This window comes from Erinaceus europaeus, chromosome 23 (assembly GCF_950295315.1).
Source record: "Erinaceus europaeus chromosome 23, mEriEur2.1, whole genome shotgun sequence".
NCBI classification, from domain to species: Eukaryota; Metazoa; Chordata; class Mammalia; order Eulipotyphla; family Erinaceidae; genus Erinaceus; species Erinaceus europaeus.
Window position 1 is genome coordinate 11267563 of NC_080184.1, and position 21499 is coordinate 11289061.

A 21499-nucleotide genomic window follows, 5' to 3' on the forward strand; every position below is an offset into this window, starting at 1 on the left:
GCCCTCCTCAATCGCTATCGAACAGACCATGGCCGGTGCGCCGCTATGTTCCATCGCTGGGGAGCCAGAGACGACCCGAACTGCCCCTGCGGCTCCAGACAACGACCCACATAGTCAGCGACTGCCACCTCTCCAGATTCAAAGGAGGTCTCAAAACTCTACATCAGGCTCAACCTGACGCTGTTGTCTGGCTACGGAAGAAGGGCAAACACTAGAAGAAGAATTATAAGTATTATTGTTGTAATTATTGATGTTGTCGTTGTTGGATAGGACAGAGATAAATGGAGGGAGGAAGGGAAGACACAGAGGGGGAGAGAAACAGAGACACCTGCAGACCTGCTTCACAGTCTGTGAAGCGACTCCCCTGTAGGTGGGGATCCGGGGGCTCCAACTGGGATCCTTAGGCCGGTCCTTGTGCTTTGTGCCACCTGCACTCAACCCGCTGCAACACCGCCCGACTCCCCCTTTTAAATTTTTGTGGCATCATTTATATCATTTATATTGTGAAATAAGCCCTCACTGAAACAGATAGATAATGGAGTGGTCTGTAGCAAGAGGTCTGAACAGTCCTGGTGTCACATGATTTTTCAGCTTCAAAGATGAGCTTTCAAATAGTCTCTTCATGCTTCTCCTGCCAAGCCTATCTCAGTCAGTATTTGAGACCCTTGAGGAAAGATGGACTGATTTACAAAGACAGGGCTAGGCAGAATCCTTATGCCAGTGATTCAGCTTTATTCACAATCCCAGGGCTTATAGATGCTTACTGATCAAAATCATACATTGTTAGTGAGTACAGCATGCATTTTGTTCTCATTATCCATTGGCACATCTTACATACATTATTTAATAAATTATATTGATGGATGGACTGATAATTTCTTATTGTCTATTGAACCAGCTATAGAACATGCCCTGCATGCCCCAATGAAGCTATTTATAACTTAGAGAGCTGCTATTGTGTCACTTTCCTTATTCAGCTTTAGCTGAAGCCTTTTTTTTTTTAAACTTTATTTTGTATTTAAGAAAGAATTAACAAAACCATAGGGTAGGAGGGGTACAACTCCACACAATTCCCACCACCCAATCCCCATATCCCATCCCCTCCCCTGATAGCTTTTCCATTCTCTATCCCTCTGGGAGCATGGACCCAGGGTCGTGTGGGTTGTAGAAGGTGGAAGGTCTGGCTTCTATAATTACTTCCCCGCTGAACATGGGCATTGACTGGTCGGTCCATACTCCCAGTCTGCCTCTCTCTTTCCCTAGTAGGGTGGGTCTCTGAGGAATCAGAGCTCCAGGCCACACTGGTGGGGTCTTCAGTCCAGGGAAGCCTGGCTGGCATCCTGATGGCATTTGGCACCTGGTGGCTGAAAAGAGAGTTAACATACAAAGCCAAACAAATTGTTGAGCAATCATGGACCCAAAGCTTGGAATAGTAGAGAGGAAGTGTTAGGGGGGTACTCACTGCAAACTCTAGTGTACTTCTGCTTTCAGGTATATATTTTGCAGTAGTTTATGGATACGTGTGAACATATGCTCTCTCTCACAGAACCTGGTCTATTATCTAGGTTTTGGGACTTTGTTAGAAAGTGAACCACCTGGGATGGAATTAGAGAATACTATGAAAGGAAAGGTGTCACCTCAGTAATGAAGCTGAAGGGTTGTCATTCCACACGTGAAGTCTCTGGACACAGTCTGAAGTGAAGCATGTTGAGGTGGCAATCGTTGCGTTGGTTAGGTTGTGATCGGCGGATGCAATATTATTTGATATGGATTGGGAGAGGCATACGTGAAAGTGGGCCCTATCCAAGGGTTCCAGGGCTGGGGGAAGTAGGGGCTCTATAGTGGAGATGTGAGGTTCCTGCTGTCTTAGGGTTCAAAAAGACAATGGATAGTTAATGTTATCATCACATTATTTGGTAATTGGGTTAACTTTGAAAAGTCCTTTTGTTAGGGTTTGCTGTACAGTACCCAGTATCTTGTATATAGCTGTGCTATTGGATGCTTCTAATCTACTTGGTCTAGGCTTTTGAGAGAGTCCGCATATCAAATACACAGCCTATATATTAAAAAGATTCAGTTTGTGTTTTGAAAAACTTTGAGACATACAATTGATTTTCCCCCTCTCATATTAATTAACTAGTGATTTATATGTCTACATTTTGCTAGGAGTGTACATAAACACCATTCCCACCACCAAAAGGCTGTGTGACCCATCCCTCCCACCCACTCCCACCCCCCACTGGCCCAGGAAGCTGCATGTCTACCCCTCACCACAGGGTTTTTACTTTGGTGCCCTACTTACAATTTGGTCAGGTCCTGCTTTTAGTTTCCCTTTCAGATCTTCTTACTCAACTTCTGTTGATGAGTGGGATCATCCCATACTCATCTTTATCTTTCTGACTTAGTTCACTTAACATAATTCCTTCTAGCTCTGTCCAAGATGGGTCAGAGAAGGTGGGTTCATTGATCTTGATAGCTGCATAGTATTCCATTGTGTATATATACCACAGATTTCTCAGCCACTCCTCTGTTGTTGGGCACCTGGGTTGCTCCCAGGTTTTAGCTATTATGAATTGTGCTGCTATAAACATAGGAGTACACACCTCTTTTTGGTTGGGTGTTATGGAGTCCTTGGGGTATAACCCCAGGAGAGGAATTACTGGATCATATGGAAGGTCCATGTCTAGCCTTGTGAGAGTTCTCCAGACTGTTCTCCACAGAGGCTGGACCAATTTACATTCCCACCAGCAATGTAAAAGGGTTCCTCTGTCCCCACAACCTCTCCAGCATTTGTTGCTCCTGTCCTTTTTGATGTATGCCATTCTTACAGGAGTGAGGTGGTGAAGAAGCTGGAAGGTCTGGCTTCTGTAATTGCTTCTCCAATGACCATGGGCATTGAGTGGTCGATCCATACTCCCAGCCTGTCTCTCTCTTTCCTTAGTGGGGAGGGGCTCTGGGGAAGTGGGGCTCCAGGACACATTGGTGGGGTTGTCTGTCCAGGGAAGTCAGGTTGGCATCATGTTAGCATCTGGAACCTTCTGTAATTGCTTCTCCACAGGACATGGGATTCATGTCCTGTGGAGGTGGATCCATACTCCCAGCCTGTCTCTCTCTTTCCTTAGTGGGGCGGGGCTCTGGGGAAGTGGGGCTCCAGGACACATTAGTGGAGTCATCATCCAGGGAAGTCAGGTTGGCATCATGTTAGCATCTGGAACCTTCTGTAATTTCTTCTCCACAGGACATGGGTGTTGATAGGTCAATCCATACTCCCAGCCTATTTCTATCTTTCCCTAGTGGGGTAGGGCTCCGGGGAAGTGAAACTCCAGGACACATTGGTGGGATTGTCTGCCTAGGGATACTCTAATTGTTTTTCATTGCAGATTTTCATGGAGAGTTAGAAGAAAAGGAAAAAAAGACAACATACAACACCAACAAAACATATCTTAAGCAAACTGTCCCTATGGTAATTTTTTTAAAGCATTTCCCACTCTTTTCCATAGTATCTCTACCACTTCACAGTCCCACTCACATTGTACAAGGCTTTTATTATTCATAGCCTTGCGAACCATTTACTACTTGTCTTTTTGAGCATAGACAACTAAAGATTGTAAACTACTGTTTCACTATGGTTCTGACTCAGACATCCCTGGTGATTGAGTGATGATGAACTCCTCTTCATGTGCCTATCAGTCAGGTCTGTGTCTTCTTTGGTAAAATATCTACTTTAGCTAAGAGATGTTGTTTTTTAATTTTTTTTATTATCTTTATTTATTGGATAGAAACAGCCAGAAATTGAGAGGGAAGTGGGGTGATAGAGAGGGAAAGAGACAGAGAGGCACCTGCAGCTCTGCCTCACCACTCGTGAAGCTTTCCCTCTGCAGGTGGGGACCTGGGGCTCGAACCTGGGTCCCTACACACTGTAACGTGCGCTCAACCAGGTGGGCCACCACCCGGCCCCCCAAGAGATGTTTTTATCCAACTTGCTTACCCTTGTTGTCATTGGGCTATATGAGTTGTTTATTTGATTTAGATATCAATCACTTGCCAAGATTTCAAATATTTTGCACCATTCTGGTATGTATTTGTTGGTTTTAATGATGGTTCTCTCCACTTGATAATAACTACTCGATTTGATATAGTCCTGTGGGTTTATTTCTGCCTTTGGTTCCATTGCAACTAGACATGAGTCCAGTAAAGTCATTGCTGGGAACACTAAAGAGGAACACAACACCTCTTTTATTCTATATATTGTATGGTTTCAGGTCTTAAGTTCAATACTTCCACCTTCTGTGAAATGATTTTCCTGGATAGTATAACATAATAGAATGATTTCATTCTTTTGCTTGGGACTTTCTGCTTTTCTTACTTCTTAATAAAATTACAAATATTTATTGAAGATATAATTTAACCCTTTGATTTTTTATTTATTTTATTTTTATTAATGACTTAATATGAATTCACACAATTATAAGCTAACAGGGGTATAATTGTAAACACTTTACAACCACCAGAGTTCTGTGTCCCCATTTCCACCACTACAGTTGTTCTCTCAAGGTCACAGATATGGATTGACCTTCATTTATCTTTTTTCTTTTTTATTGATTTAATAATGATAAGCAAGACCATAGGTTTAGAGGGATGCAAATCCACACAATTTCATAAAGAAATAAGTCAGGCTTTGTGCACCGATTGGGTATCCTACAACTTGCAGATTCTCAATTTTTTTTCTAGGAACCTTGAATTACAGGATTGCAGAATTTCCCCTCCGACCACACAGTAACCTGAGAGCTAAAGGCTAAGCAAGTCCTAATTCAAAGAAGTCTGCTTTGCAGAACCGCTATGCTATCTCCCCATTACTTCTCTATTTTGAAGAAATGGAAATTGAGGGAGTCGGGTGTAGCAGCAGGTTAAGCGCATGTGGCACAAAGCGCATGTGGCACAAAGCGCAAGGTCCGGTGGAAGGATCCTGGTTCCAGCCCCTGGCTCCCCACCTGCAGGGGAGTCACTTCACAGGCGGTGAAGTATGTCTGCAGGTGTCTTTCTCTCCCCTTCTCTCTCTTCCCCTCCTCTCTCCATTTCTCTCTGTCCTGTCCAACAACAACGACATCAGTAACAACAACAGTAATAACTTCAACAATAAAACAAGGGCAACAAAAGGTAATAAATAAATACAAAAAAATTTTTTTAAAAAGATAGTAAAAAAAAAAAAAAGAAGGGAGTCGGGCTGTAGCGCAGCGGGTTAAGCGCAGGTGGCGCAAAGCACAAGGACCGGCATAAGGACCCCGGTTCGAACCCCGGCTCCCCACCTGCAGGGGAGTCGCTTTACAGGCTGTGAAGCAGGTCTGCAGGTGTCTTTCTCTCCTCCTCTCTTTCTTTCCCTCCCCTCTCCATTTCTCTCTGTCCTATCCAACAATGACAACAACAATAATAACTACAACAATAAAACAACAAGGGCAACAAAAGGGAATAAATAAATAAAAATACATATTAAAAAAAAAGAAATGGAAATTGAGAAAACAATCCAACAGGAAGAAGAAAAAGTAATTTTTGAGTAAGGTAATAACTTACCATAGGAAAATATAAACCAAAAAGTGAAAAGCAACTCAGTGAAGTAGATCACTTAATGTGCTGCTGTGACCCAGGTTCAAGACCAATCCCCCACAGAAGAAAGCTTCTGTCTCCCTCATAAATATAAATAAATAAATACTGTGAAAATAAATAATAAATAAAGTGAAAATAAATAAATAAAGTGAAAATCCTGCAAAACATAAATCATTCCAGACAATGCAGACAACAAAGATGGGAATTAGATGGCATGCTTATGAATAGAAACATTAATTCATTAAAGTAAATGTTTTACATAAAGAAACACATAGATTCAACTCAGAGTACTATGGACAACTAATGTCTGACAAGGGTGTTAAAAACATTACACTTCTATGATCACTTCTTCTGTGGTGAATAGCATGATGTTTGATCAGTTGTCCAAACAAACACAACACAATTAGCTACAACACAAGAAAAATCTAACAAGTATAAAGTTTTTTTTAAAAGAATTTTAAAAAATATTTATTTTATTTATTTCTTCCCTTTTGTTGCCCTTGTTGTTTTATTGTTGTAGTTATTATTGTTGTTGTCATTGTTGGATAGGACAGAGAGAAATGGAGAGAGGAGGGGAAGACAGAGAGGGGGAGAGAAAGATAGACACCTGCAGACCTGCTTCACCGCCTGTGAAGCGACTCCCCTGCAGGTGGGGAGCCCGGGTTCAAACCGGGATCCTTAGCCGGTCCTTGTGCTTTGCACCACCTGTGCTTAGCCCGCTGCGCTACAGCCCGACTCACAAGTATAACGTTTTGAAAGAGCAGTGTCTAAGAACATCCCAGAGACTGTTATAAATCCAGTCTACCTTTATTTCATAAGATGGTTCAAGAGTGGCATCACATCAAAGCCTTCTGATGTTTTTCATTTTTATGGTTTTTATTGGTCCTATTTTTCCCAAGACATTTTTATTTGTGATTAGTGGTGGTTTATATCACTGTAAAATTACAGAGTATAGTTCCACACCACACTCACCACCAGGTTCTCTGCCCACAACCCTCCAAAAATAACCACGGTGGTTCTTACAACGTCTTAGAAACAAATTGTCCTCCTCTTCCTCCTCCTTTTCCTCCTCCTCTTCCTTCTCCTTCTTCTCATTCTCTTCCTCCTCCTCTTTCACCCCCTTCATCTGATTCCTCTCCTTTTTGCAAGTTCATGTGTGTCAGTTCTCTAATTCAAGAGACAGCACAGTGATTCTTCAAGAGTTCCCATCCTGTAGTACTGAAGTTCCAGAGTTCCAGCACTCCTATAAGTCACTGCTATAAGTCACTGAAGTTCCAGAGTTCCAGCACTGCTATAAGTCACAGCTCATCATCGCTTTGGATAAGAACAAGATAAACAAAAATGTGTAGTATCAGCAAAACTTAAAACATAGACATCTCAACTTGTCAATAGAAGAAAACATAATCTAGGTCTAAATCAGGACCTGAAATCTCCTAGTCATCTAATCATGAGCAGCTGTTCATCCCCTGGGCGATCGGCACTTTTAGACTTGTGAGTCCAAAGAATCTTTTGAGAGCCCCCTTGATGTCTTTGTTCCTGAGGCTGTAGATGAAGGGGTTCAGCATAGGGGTGACCACGGTGTACAGCACAGAAACTATTCCAGTAGAGTGTGAACTGTGGCTAGTAGCTGTGCTCAGGTAGACTCCTAGGACTGTGCAATAAAATAAGGAGACCACGGAGAGATGAGAAGCACAGGTGGAGAAGGCTTTGTACTTTCCCTGAGTGGAGGAGATTCTACAGATAGAGGAAACAATCTTAGAGTAAGAGTAGAGGATCCCAAAGAGAGGAATGCCAGCCAGTACTCCAGTAGCATAATTCATCACTGCGTCATTCACAAAAGTGTCAGAGCAGGCAAGGTGGATCACCTGAGTAAATTCACAGAAAAAGTGAGGGACTTCCACATCTGTACAGAAGGAGAGACGCAAAACCAGTAGGCTTTCCAACAAGGAGTTGAGGACACTTATGACCCAGCACCCCAGAACCATCAGTCCACAGACCTGGGGGTTCATGATGACCATGTAGTGCAGGGGGTGACAGATGGCCACATAGCGGTCATAGGCCATCACAGCCAGGAGAAAATCATCTAACCCACCAAATAATATGGAAGACCACATCTGGGTGATGCAGCCCGCATAGCTGATGGTTTTGTTCTGGGTCCAGATGTTGTACAGCATCTTGGGGACGGTGGTGGAGGTGAAACAGATGTCCACCAAGGACAGGTTGGAGAGGAAGAAGTACATGGGGGTGTGGAGGTGGGAGTCTGAGCTGACGGCCAGGATGAGGAGCAGGTTTCCCCACAAAGTGAGCAGGTACATGGCGAGGAAGAGCCCGTAGAGAAGGGGCTGCAGCTCAGGGTCCTCTGACAAACCCAGGAGGAGGAATTCTGTAATCTGTGTACGATTTCTTGCTAACATTTTGGTGATGGTTATGACTAGCTGGCAAAATAAAATAATAATCAATGCTTATGCACTTGGCATCAGTAGGATATTGAAATACACCAGGTTGTTCTTTGTAGGTAAGAAGTCAACAAGAGTCAGATGGGGTCAAAGTGACTCATCCATAGAACCTGTTCCTCTTCATTTCTGTGACCACAGAGCCACAGATATTCATGGAACACCCTGCCTGTACATAGGCTTGCTTTCATCTGAAAGAAATGATCACAACAAGGGACAAAATCTGAGCACCCAGGCAGAGAGAGCACACAGAGACACCTCCACCAAAACTGAATCGCACAAAATAAATAAGCCATTCTATCTGAGATAAGTCACAGTCATGAAGAGACCCACAAGATCTAAAACCTTAATCCAACACTCAGACAGCATCCAGGAACCATTTAAATGCCAAATATAAAAAAACAAACAATATTAGGAGAAGTCTCAAAATATGGAAACTCAACAACAATGGGTCAAAGAGGAACTCAAGTAAGAAATTCAAATGTTCCTAGAATCAAATGAAAATGAAGACACAAGCTATCAAAATATTTAGGACACACCTAAAGCAGTATTTAGAGGGAAATTCATAGCCTTACAAGCAGACATTAGGGAACAAGAAAAGCCTCAAGTAAACAGCCTGACTGCATGCCTTAAAGTCTTAGAACAAAGGAACCCTAAACCAACCAGAAAGTCTGAAATCACCCAAATTAAGGCAGAAATATATCACACTGAAAATAAGAGAGACATATAAAAGATCAATGAAACCACATGTTGGTTCTTTGAAAAAATAAACAAAATTGTCATACTTATAGGTAGACTCATTGAAAAAGGGGGAGAAGACTCAATTAAATAGAATTATAAATGACAAGGGAGATATTACTACCTACACCACAGAACTTCAGAATATTATGCAAAGCTACTATGAATAACCATGTGCCACCATCCTAGAGAACCTGGAAGAAATGGAAATATTCCTAGAAACATATCTTTCCAAAACTGAACATCCCAGGAACCCAACACATCCATCCCAAAAGATCTGTGTACACATATGTTCTTGGCAGCACTATTTGTAATAGCCAAAACCTGGAAGCAACCCAGGTGTCCAACAACAGATGAGTGGCTGAGCAAGTCGTGGTATATACACAATGGAATACTACTCAGCTGTAAAAAATGGTGACTTCACCGTTTTCAGCCGATCTTGTATAGACCTTGAAAAAATCATGTTGAGTGAAATAAGTCAGAAACAGAAGGATGAATATGGGATGATCTCACTCTCAGGCAGAAGTTGAAAAACAAGATCAGAAAAGAAAACACAAGTAGAAATGGAATTGGCATATTGCACCAAAGTAAAAGACTCTGGGGTAGGTGGGTGGGGAGAATACAGATCCATGAAGGATGATAAATGACATAGTGGGGGTTGTATTGTTAAATGGGAAACTGGGGAATGTTATGCATGTACAAACTATTGTATTTACTGTTGAATGTAAAACATTAATTCCTCAATAAAGAAATAAAAGAAAAAAAAAGAATCATCCCAACAATAAAGTACAGGATCTGATGGCTTTGCAAATGAATTCTACGAAACCTTCAGGAAACAGTTAACACCTACACTTTCAAAGTTCTTCCAAAAGATTGAAGACAAAGGAATACTTCCTTCAAATCACCCTAATAACAAAAGCAGACAGGGACACAACAAAAAAGTAAAAATACAGACCAATATCTCTGATGAACATAGATGCTAAAATACTGAATAAAATCCTAACCAACTGGATACAGCAGTCTATTAAAAAACTGTTCATCACAATCAAGAGAGATTTAGTCCAGGAACGTAAGTCTGATTCCATATATGTAAGTCAACCAATGTCATTTACCACAGCAATAAAAGCAAAACCAAAAAAAAAAAAAAACCACATGATTATCTCAATAGATGAAGAGAAAGCCTTTGATGAAACCCAATACCTGTTCATGTTCAAAACACTATAAAAATGAGACTGGACAGGACATTTTTAAGACAGTGAAGTCCATATATAGGTAAACTACAGCCAATATCATATTCAATGGGCAGAAGCTGAAAGCATTCCCCCTCAGATCAGGGACCAGACAGGGATGTCCACTATCAACATTACTCTTCAACACAGTATTGTAAATTCTCTCAATAGCAATCAAGCAAGAGAAAGGAATTAAAGGAATACAGATTGAAAGGGAAGAAGTCAAACTCTCCCTATTTGCAGATAATATGATTGTATACACAGAAAAACCTAAAGAATCCGGTAGAAAACTTCTGGAAATCATTAGGCAATATAACAAAGTATCAGGCTTGTACAAAAGTCAGTGAAATTCCTTGACAATATCCAGAAATCACTCCCATTAACTATCACAGCAAAATCAATAAGATATCTGGGAATAAGGCTGCCCAAATAAGTGAAAGACTTGTATACTGAAAGCTATGAGTTTCTGTTCAAGGAAACGGAAAATAATAGATATTCCATGCTCATGGATTGGAAGAATTAAAAGTTTGGACCAACTCAAATGACTACTGAAAGAGGATAAGAATAAAACTTGCTCAGTTCTGGTAGCAATCCAACCTCAGTCTGCTTCCTTGGTGCCCAGAGTAAAGAGTAACAAGTAAGGCAGTAAAAATGCTAACTTTTCTGTGGGAACAGAGTGATTCACTTCAATTTTAGAATACCTTGCCTACTTGATATCCATCTAGTGAAAAAAACAAACAAACAAAAAAAGGTTAGGACAGGAACCCTTGTTTAATAATAGCAAGTACTAACTAGGGGTAGATTGAAGGATTTTAGATGATGGGTACCACATTTTGCAATGATTATAAATAAAAGAAAACATCTGGATTGGAGCTCTCACTATTTATTTATTTATAAAAAGGAAACATTGACAAAACCATAGGATAAGAGGGGTACAACTTCACACAATTCCCACCACCAGAATTCCGTATCCCACCCCTCCCCTGATAGCTTTCCTATTCTTTATCCCTCTGGAAGTAAGGACCCAGGGTCATTGTGGGATGCAGAAGGTAGAAGGTCTGGCTTCTGTAATTGCTTCCCCGCTGAACATGGGCGTTGACAGGTCGGTCCATATTCCCAGCCTGCCTCTCTCTTTCCCTTGTGGGGAAGGGCTCTGGGGAAGCGGACGGAGCTCTCACTCTTATTGGGGTTCTTGAGGTTAGCAAATTGTTCCTTTATTCCATGGTAACTGTGAAAGATAGCACAGCTGTTATACTACTCACTTTCATGCTTGAGGCTCTGAGGTTCTAGGTTCAATCCCATGTGCTGTCATGAACCAGGACTGAATAATACCATGATCATAATAACAGTGTTGATGATAATGACCAGGATACATCCAGACAGGTGGTGGTGCACCTGGTTGAGCACTCACATTATAGCGCCCAAGGACCCAGGTTCAGGGGCCTGGTCCCCACCTGCAGAGGGAAAGCTTCAGGAGCAGTGAAACGGGGCTGCAGGTATCTCTCTGTCTCTCACCCCCTCTCAATTTCTCTCTGTCCTTATCCATTAGGAAATAAATAAATAAATAAATAATGTTTTTTAAAAGAGTATGTGTAAGATGATTATACATTCACCAGGAGAGGGGGAAAAACAGGACCCTCCTCCTTGAGGTCGATATAAAAAACCATACAAAAAAAACCACAAAACACTTTTCTTTCCCATAATAAAAATCAAAGGTCATGGACTGATGATGTGAGGAAGCTTTCAATTCTGTATCCCTAAAGGAGAGTTTGCCTTTCTCTCTGGTGAGTGAGTCAAGCAAAGTGAAATTCTTCAGTCTATCTCTTCACATCCCATGCAAACTTTTCCTGCTCATACCCAGCCTTAGAAATTATGACTAAAATGCACATCTCAGAAATGAGTTAGTTTCCTTCTGATAAGTACAAAGCATGACGAAAGTACAGGGCATCTATATGTCCTTACAGAAAAAAATACCTTCCTGCCCTGAGTTCACAGCAGTTGTCTCCAAATCGATATATTATTTTATGCTCTTACCTCTGAAAATTCCCAGGGACACGCTCTCATGTCATAAAACCCTTGACATGTACCCCATTCCTACCTCAAGATGAGACTTCTAATTCTCTCATTGAATTATGACAGGGATTATCCTATGTCTGAATCCAAGGATACTTCTTCTTTAAGAAAGTGAAAATGCTTGGAGTCTTTGACTTGTGAGTTATTCAAGCTCAGGAATGAACCTCAAACATGGGAAATGACTCAGTGGGTAGAACACATGGACTTGCATTTCTTGGCACTGCACATGTCAGAGTGATGCTCTAGTCTTCCCCCCCCCCCACCTCACTTTCATTCATGAAATTAACAAGAAGTAACTCAGGTGTCCAACAAAAGATGAGTGGCTGAGACAGTTGTGGTGTATATACAGAAGGAAATACTACTCAACTGTTGAGAATAATGAATTCGGGAGTCGGGCGGCATCACAGTGGGTTAAGCAGAGGTGGCGCAAAGCACAAGGACCAGTATAAGGATCCCGGTTTGAGCCCCCGGCTCCCCACCTGCAGGGGAGTCGCTTCACAGGCGGTGAAGCAGGTCTGCAGGTGTCTGTCTTTCTCTCCCCCTCTCTGTCTTCCCCTCCTCTCTACATTTCTCTCTGTCCTATCCAACAATGATGACATCAACAACAGTAATAACTATGACAATAAGACAACAAGGGCAACAAAAGGGAATAAAGAAATATATATATAAAGAATGATTAATTCAACTTCCTAACCTCATCTCGGATGGAGCTGGCAAGAATCGTGTGAAGTGAAATCAACCAGAAAGAGAAGGATGAATATGGGATGATCCCACTCATAGAAGTGGAGAAATAAGAACAGAAGGGGAAAACACAAAACATAACTTGGACTGGGTTTCAGGTATTGCAGCAGAGTAAACGACCCTGGGGAAGGGGTCCTTGCAGGCCCTCATGCATAATGGTGGAGGAGGACCTAGGCTATAAACCACAATCCCCATCACTAAAATAATAATAAGACACAGGGGGCCCCTGTGTGGCATCTCATCCCGGTAGAACCAACATATTTACACACTTGAGGATTGGGGTCAAGACCCTGGTCCTGACCTACAGGACAAAACAAGTGGTGAAGTCATGTTGCAGATGTGTGTTTTGCTCTCTGTCTTTCTTCCACTCTCTCCCTCATCTACTTTTCAAAAAATAAGACAACACAAAGAAATAATGGTGTCAGGAAAGGTGGAGACATGACGGTCATGAAGGTTCCATGCCTGGCCATGTAGCCTTGGTAGTAAGAACAAAACAAAATAAATAAATAGACTTAGCAGTCTCTCCATTCCAGGTAAGACAGACAAGATTTGCCAAGTACATCTCCAGTCTCCTCTCTCTCTCTCTCCCTCCCTCCCTCCCTCCCCCTCTCTCCCTCTCTCTCTCTCTCCCTCCCTCCCTCCCTCCCCCTCTCTCCCTCTCTCTCTCTCTCTCCCTCCCTCCCTCCCTCCCCCTCTCTCCCTCTCTGTCTCTCTCTCCTTCCCTCTCCCTCTCTCTCCCTTCCTCTCTCTCTCCCTCCCTCTCTCACTCTCCCTCCCTCTCTCTCTCTCTCTCCATACATATATTTCTCTCTCTCCTTCCCTCCTTTCACAATAGATAGTAAAATTAATAAATAGACTTAGCAGTCTCTCCATTCCAAGTAAGATAGACAAGATTTGCCAAGTAGCTCAGGTACATCTCCAGTCTCTCTCTCTGTCTCTCTCTCTCTCTCTCTCTCTCTCTATATATATATATGTATATATATATATGTATATATATATATCCCTCTCCCTCTCTCTCTCTCCATACATATGTATTTTTTTTCTTTCTCTCTCCCTCCTTCCTTTTACTACCTTGAGCATTTACTGTATTCCCAACTCACCTGTCCTGGTCTCCTAGAGGAAGAAACCACAGAGAAGGTATAAAGCCCTCTGTAGATGTTTGACGATGAAGAGTGAAGGTCTGTACATAGACAAGAAAGCAGCAAGTGGGAAACATTGGCTGCTGAGCAAGAACTAAGATTCCAGAAGCAACCAGCAAGCTTAGGGCTGCCATCCAAGGTCTCACAGACTAAGGGACTAAGCACAGGAGGTATTTACAGCTGTCTGCTCATTAGACCCATCTCCATATTTTCTCCGAGCTCTGAGTATGTCATTTCCCTGTGGACACTGATCTGGACACAAATGGAAATAAGCTGTAAAGTCTCTATTCTCAAGAGACCAAGCTAGAAGTCAGGTGAACCCACTTTTCTCCTTTTCAGGAACTCACTTACTGGCCAGATGTCTTATTTACTCTATCCTGATCGTAACGTTTAGCAGTATAATTTGTAAGTCAAAACCTGGAAAAAAAAAAACAGGTAGAAACCAGGAAGAAACCAGGTGAGGGGCTGAGGAAGTTGTGGTCTAGATACACAATGGACTATTAATCAGCTATATCAAAATGATGAATGCACCTTCTTCACCTCATCTTGGATGGAGATTGAAGGAATCCTGTGAAGTGAGATAAAGGCAGAAAGAGAAGGATCCATAAGGAATGATCTCACTCATGGACAGAAGTAGAGAAATAAGAACGGAAATGGGAAACACAGCTAGGACTGGATTTACTGTATCACAGAAAAGTAAAAATTGGTTTCTGGTGCAAGATTTTCAGATCCTAGTGCATGATGGTAGCAGAAGGTCTAGGCTGGGGATGAGAGTGTTTTGCAGAAAATGTAGAAATTTTACACATGTACTAACAGTTGTATTTATTGTAAACTATTAATTTCCCAATTTAGAGAGAGAGAGAGAGAGACTACTGCTTGTGAGACCACTGAACGGTAGCCATGAAGTCATTCATTAAAAAAACATCCATTACTTATTAGACGTAATTGGTTTCTTTACAGGTGAAAATTAGAATCTTTGTCTTTGTCCCCTTCAATTTTTATTAAAGATTTCTCTCCAAGGGCTCTATAGTTATGATTCTAATTCATTTATGCAACTTAGAAGTATGAAGAGAACAAGCATTGACCTCTGAAAATAGTCCTATGAAAACCTTCCCAGTTCTCAAGCTGCAGGGCTGTGGCACCCAACTAGGGAAGAGTTAGTCTCTTGGAAAATGCTTGAAAAAAAATGTGGAGACATTCCTCGTCATCATTACTGGAAAGCTATTGCCAATACTTATTGCCGATACTTAGTGAACTAGATTATCTGCTGTAAATCCTGTAACTTCTAAGATAGTCCCTACCTTAATAACTCTCCAGTGGAAAAGTTCACTCTCCAGTGGAAAAGTTCACTGACCACAGTGAAAAAAAATGATTCTGGACTAGTTGGTTATGTAGATATGGTTTGGTCCTTGTGGAGATAAGTCATAGAAAGGGAAGAAAGAGGGATGGATAAGTGAAAACATCTGAAAGGTGTTATCAGAACCAGGAAGTGGGTCTTTTCAGGTTTTCTTTATTATCAATAGCAGCTAAGGTTACTAGAAACCTTAGTCCGGCATAGCTGAAGGGTCTGCATGAGTGGTTGAGCTGCTAGATTTAAAGCCAGAGACATGTGATCGAATCCTGTATGTGCTATTGGATCCCACAAGTGCCACTGAATCCAATGAGGGGGAGGAGGGGATTCATGATTACTCTTCTGTATATTTTTATTATTTATTTATAAAAAGGAAACACTGAGAAAACCATAGGATAAGAGGGGTACAACTCCACACAATTCCCACCACCAGATCTCCGTATCCCATCCCCTCCCTTGATAGCTTTCCTATGCTTTAACCCTCTGTGAGTATGGACCCAAAAGTAATCAATCATCAATCTAAAGGCTGGAATCATTCAGATGAAGAGCTGGGAGCCTCTGTTTTTTGGTTTTTTTTTTTTTTTTAGTTGGCCTATTTTAGTTGTATTCCAAAGGGCCCATGACTATACTAGTTTTTGTTGTTGTTGTTGTTTGTTTGTTTTTTCTGAGCCTGACATCTGATAAGCAGGTGGATCCAAGTTATTGGTTGGATAGATGATGTCATGGCTGGAGAAGGAACCAGAAAGCTGTATGAGGGAAGAGAGTAGCTCCCAAATATGGGAAAGGTGTATAAATATTGTTGACTATAAACCCCACCGATTGATCTGATCTGGGGCCCATATGGTTCATGATCAGACAACAATTTATTTGGCTTTATATGTTAACTTCTTTTTCAGCCACCAGGATCCAGATGCTAAGATGATGCAAATTGGACGTCCCTAGACAGATAACTCCACCAATGTGTCCTAGAGCCCCGCTTCCCCAGAGCCCTTCCCCTCTAGGGAACAAGAAAGACAGGCTGGGAGTATGGATAGACCTGCTAACACCCAGGTTCAGCAGGGAAGCACTTACAGAAGCCAGACCTCCCAACTTCTGCACCCCATAATGACCGTGGGTCCATGCTCCCAGAGGGTTAAAGAATAGGAAAGCGGTCAGGGGAAGGGGATGGGATATGGAGTTCTGGTGGTGGGAATTGTGTGGATTTGTACCCCTCTTATCCTATGGTTTTTATCAGCGTTTTTCTTTTTATAAATAAAAATTAAAAAAAAAATAAAGAGAAAGGCTGGGGAGGTAGCCTGATGGTTCTGCAAAACTGTCTTCTTTTTATGAGGTCTTGCTCAGCCTGTAGCTGTCAGGTTACTGTGGGAGGTCTCCACTTCTAGAATACAAGGTTCCTATAAAAAATGAACATTATCGAGTCATAGGATACCCAATCAGTGCACAAACCTTGCCTTCTTTCTTGGTGAAAGCAATGAATGGTGGCAAACAGAAACTGACAAGCCAGGCCTACAGATAGCATCCTCTAAAACAGTAGCTTGCTGAAGGATTTAATAAACCCAAGAAGTGAAAAGCACGTCAGCCAAATAACTCACTTAAGGAATAAGCTGTTTTGAAATGGATACAACTTGGTGTTTGAGGCAAATGTCCGACAGCACTGAGAAAAGTCTCTGTCTCGCTCATAAATAAATAAATCCTTTTTTTCAGAAAAGAAATGATAATTCTGCTCATAGAAAACTGTACAACATATTGGAAATAATACAGACCTCACAGATGAGGAAACTGACACCATGCTTATGAATCAGAAATATGAATGTAGTGAAAATAAATGGTTTACATAAAGAAACAGAGAGATCCAACCCAGACTCCTATGATCAACTAATGTTTGTCAAGGGTGTTCAAAACAGTAAATGGTCAATATGACTTCTTCTTTTGTGGTGAAGCGTGTTTAATCAGTTGCCCAGACAAACAGAACACAATCAGCAACAAGACAAATCTAAAATGTATGAATTTTTGAAAAATCAGTGTGTAAGAATATTCCAGAGACTGGTATAAATCTATTCTTCCATTATTATATGAGATGGTTCAAGAATGGCATCACATAAGAGCCTTCTAATTTTTTTTATCTTTTTACTAGTCCCTCTGTTTCCCAATAAATTTATATTTGTGATTAATAGTGGTTTACAAGATTGTAAGATAACAGGGCAGAGTTCCACACTGCATCCACAACCAAGTTCTGTGACCCCACCATCCCAACAATAACCACTGTGGTTTTCACAATATCTTGGAAATTTTATCTTCTTCTTCTTCTTCTCCTCCTCCTCCTCCTCCTCCTCCTCCTCCTCCTTCTTCTTCTTCTTCCCCTTCATCTTCTCCTCCCCCTTCTCATTCTCTTTATTCTCCTTCCTCTCCTCCTTCTACTTCATCACTTCTACTTCTCCACCTCCTTTTCCTTCTCCTCCTACTCTTTCTCCTTCTCCTCCTCCTCCTTCTTCTCCTCCTCCTTTTTCTTCTCCTTTTTTTTTTTTTTTTTTTTTTAACAGATCACAGCTCAGCTCTGGCTTATGGTGGTGCAAGGGACTGAACCTGGGACTTTGGAGCCTCAGGCATGAGAGTCTCTTTGCATAACCATTATGCTATCTACCCCCAGCAAATAGTTGCTGTCAGATATGGGATACAAATCTTCTTCTTCTCCTTCTTCTCCTTCTTCTCCTTCTCTCTCTCCTCATTCTCTCCTCCATCTCCTGCAATTGATTCCTCTTTCTTCTTCTTTTTGCAAGTTCTTGTGCATCAGTTCTCTAAGTTCCAGAGATTGCACAGTGGTTCTGCAAAGGATTTTCATTCCTGAGGCTCTGAAGTTCCAGATTCCATCACCAGCACTACAATAAAGGAAAGTTCAACAATGTTCTGGTTAAGAGGACTAAAAGTAAAAAAAGAAATCAACTGTAGAGTCGCATCAAAAATTTAAATATAGATGTCTCAACATGTAAACAGAAAAAGAAAAGTATAATCTAAATCTACATCAAGAGCTAAAATCTCCTGGTGAGCTAATTATGACCACTTGTGTAGCCCCAGGGAGATCGGCACTTTGAGAACGCTTATTCCAAAGAATCTTTTGAGAGCCCCCTTGATGTCTTTGTTCCTGAGGCTGTAGATGAAGGGGTTCAGCATAGGGGTGACCACAGTGTACAGCACAGAAACTATTCCAGTAGAGTGTGAACTGTGGCTAGTAGCTGTGCTCAGGTAGACCCCTAGGACTGTGCAATAAAATAAGGAGACCACGGAGAGATGAGAAGCACAGGTGGAGAAGGCTTTGTACTTTCCCTGAGTGGAGGAGATTCTCAGAATGGAGGAGATGATCTTAGCGTAAGAGTAGAGGATCCCAAAGAGAGGAATGCCAACCAACACTCCACTGGAATAATTCATCACCGCGTCATTCACAAAAGTGTCAGAGCAGGCAAGGTGGATCACCTGAGTAAATTCACAGAAAAAGTGAGGGACTTCCACATCTGTACAGAAGGAGAGACGCAAAACCAGTAGGCTTTCCAACAAGGAGTTGAGGACACATATGACCCAGCACCCTAGAACCATCAGTCCACAGACCTGGGGATTCATGATGACCATGTAGTGCAGGGGGTGACAGATGGCCACATAGCGGTCATAGGCCATCACAGCCAGGAGAAAATCATCTAACCCACCAAATAATATGGAAGACCACATCTGGGTGATGCAGCCCGCATAGCTGATGGCTTTGTTCTGGGTCCAGATGTTGCACAGCATCTTGGGGACGGTGGTGGAGGTGAAACAGATGTCCACCAAGGACAGGTTGGAGAGGAAGAAGTACATGGGGGTGTGGAGGTGGGAATCTGAGCTGACAGCCAGGATAAGGAGAAGGTTTCCCCACACAGTGAACAGATACATGGAGAGGAAGAGCCCAAAGAGGAGAGGCTGCAGCTCAGGGTCCTCTGACAAACCCAGGAGGAGGAATTCTGTAATCTGTGTATGATTTCCTGCTAACATTTTGGTGATGGTTATGACTAGCTGGCAAAATAAAATAATAGTCAATGCTTATGCACTCGGCATCAGTAGGATATTGAAATACCGAAGATCGTCCTTTTTAGGTAAGAAGTCAACACAGATGTAGATGGGGTCAAAGTGACTCATCCATAGAACCTGTTCCTCTTCATTTCTGCACCAACAGAGCCCAAGATATTCAGGCTTGCATCTGAAAGGGATGACCACAACAAAGGACAAGAGCTCAGATCCCAAACAGGGAGTTCACACAGAGACACCCTCACCAAAACTCCAATACATGAACAAAACCATCTATTCCATGTGACAGGAAGCCACAGTCATGGAGAGACCCATAATAGCTAAAACCTTAATCCAACAGTCATACGAGGAGAAGGCACAATTCAGATCCCCAACTCTGTCAGGTATCTGTACGTACTGTGTTTCATCTTCATGTTATGAATGATTTCTCCAACCAAGTTAAGATTTACTAAACTTACTTAAGCAGAAAATAATATCACCTTGAGGATATGTCAGCATATTTTTTTTCCCTGAAAGTTAACGGAGGCTCTGGGATTTTTAAAAAAATATTTATTTATTTATTCATGAGAAATGACAGGAGAGAGATGTGCTGCCGGGAACTGAACTCGGGACCTCATGCTTCAAAGTCCAAAGCCTTATCACTGTGCCACCTCCCAGACCACTGCTCTGGGATTTTTAAAGGCTGTTGGTAAGCACAGACTATCAGAGTAGAAATACTTGTCCAAGTGACAGGAATGGGTCAGAATTTATAACTGAATGACCTAGTGTCAAAACAGTTTGGACTTGGTCTTGTTTTTCTTGGATTTTTGTTGTTGAATCCGGGGCTGTGGACATAGGAATCTCCTGATAGCCTAAACTTAAAGAAATAACTAACAGTATTATAAAAAGGTTGAATTTAATAGGAGAAATAGCATAACGGTTCTGTAAGACTTTCCTGCCAAAGACTCTGAGATCCCAGGTTCAATCCCCAGAACCATCAGCCAGAACTGAACAGGTGGCAGGAGCAAAGTCAGGCTGCGGGAAACTGTGAGGCTGAGGTTGAGTGTGGTGCAGACTGCCTGTGAAAAATGGATGCCTGGAGGTGCAGCCACCCCGTCAGTCTCCCCCACCAGGGGTCGAGCAGGGGGGTCTCGGTCTCCAAGATTCTGTCCCCCTGTCAGTTTCCCCACCACACAAAGACCCCCCCTTTCTCCCTCTTTCTTCCTCTCTCTCCCCCCTCTCTCTTTCTCTTTCTATCTCTCTCTCCCTCTCTCCCCCCTCTTTCTCTTTCTATCCCCCCCCCCCCATTTGCCGGCTGATAATCTCAGCCTCCTCATTCCCAAACTAGGGCTAGGGCTAACTGCAAAGTGGGGAGCCCTGGACTAAACTGAAGTCATTTTTCCTTACATTGATCATTTAAAGACCTATTGGCTATATTGGATATGCACAGATAATACCTAGGGACAATGAAAGGGATCCCAGGGGAAGTACAGAGTGACAACAATTAATGACAGTGAGTGTAACAAGACTAAAAATGGCCTAAGAGCGAAAGCTGCTGTATCCATTTAAAGGCTTTCAGAAAAGGAGCTACTCACCACCACTACAGCTTCTCAATCAGCTGGACTTAGATCAAAAAGCCAGAGTTATGGGTGGCTTATAGTGTGAATGACAGACTGTGGTTTTCATTTACTTATAAAAGGCTCTAATGCTGACCCTCACCCACAGATACCCTGCTTCCATTTACAGGCATCCATGATGAGTATTAGGTTGTGTAGTTAAATAGCTAATGTTAGGATATATGGGTAGAAGTAAGTAAACTTTCATTAGCTAAAAGTTAGTGAACTTTCATATATGCAAAGGTTGACCAGAAGAGAGCCCCCATGGTGTGTGCTTACTTTACAGCATAAATATTCCTTAGGTGGACATCCTACTATGATCTAGTTAGACCCATCCAAGAATGGGTTAAGGAGAAAAGCTATTAGATTTAGCTCCAGGGAGAAATGTTTATTCCTACAGAAGGTCAGAGCAGGGAGATGGTCAAAACACAGATGGTCATTTCAAGGGAACTTTCAAGGGAAAATTTAGACTACTCCTGACCAAGGAAACTTTCAAGGGTAGATTTAGGCTATGCCAGACCAAAGAAAC

At 42.0% G+C, this 21499-nt stretch overlaps 3 protein-coding genes across 4 annotated transcripts in view; 1 reads left to right on the forward strand and 2 right to left on the reverse strand.

Annotated features, from left to right (window-relative positions):
* The window catches only part of LOC132535528 (zinc finger protein 678-like), a 307284-nt gene that overhangs the window by 26435 nt on the left and 259350 nt on the right, over window positions 1-21499 (forward strand). The gene's annotated exons all lie outside the window — the stretch shown is intronic.
* On the reverse strand, window positions 7047-8028 carry LOC103116136 (olfactory receptor 7A10-like). Its single transcript, XM_007525998.2, has one exon. The coding sequence runs from the start codon at window positions 8013-8015 to the stop codon at window positions 7047-7049; it is 969 nt and encodes a 322-aa protein (XP_007526060.1). The 5' UTR covers window positions 8016-8028.
* Window positions 18374-19782, reverse strand: LOC103116137 (olfactory receptor 7A10-like). Its single transcript, XM_007525999.2, has 2 exons — window positions 19773-19782; window positions 18374-19332 (listed from the first exon to the last, which is right to left on the reverse strand). The coding sequence occupies exons 1-2, from the start codon at window positions 19780-19782 to the stop codon at window positions 18374-18376; spliced, it is 969 nt and encodes a 322-aa protein (XP_007526061.2).

Bases quoted from the DNA above. Each gene is read 5' to 3' on its own strand.
- LOC103116136 (XM_007525998.2), bottom strand. From the start codon at position 8,015: ATGTTAGCAAGAAATCGTACACAGATTACAGAATTCCTCCTCCTGGGT.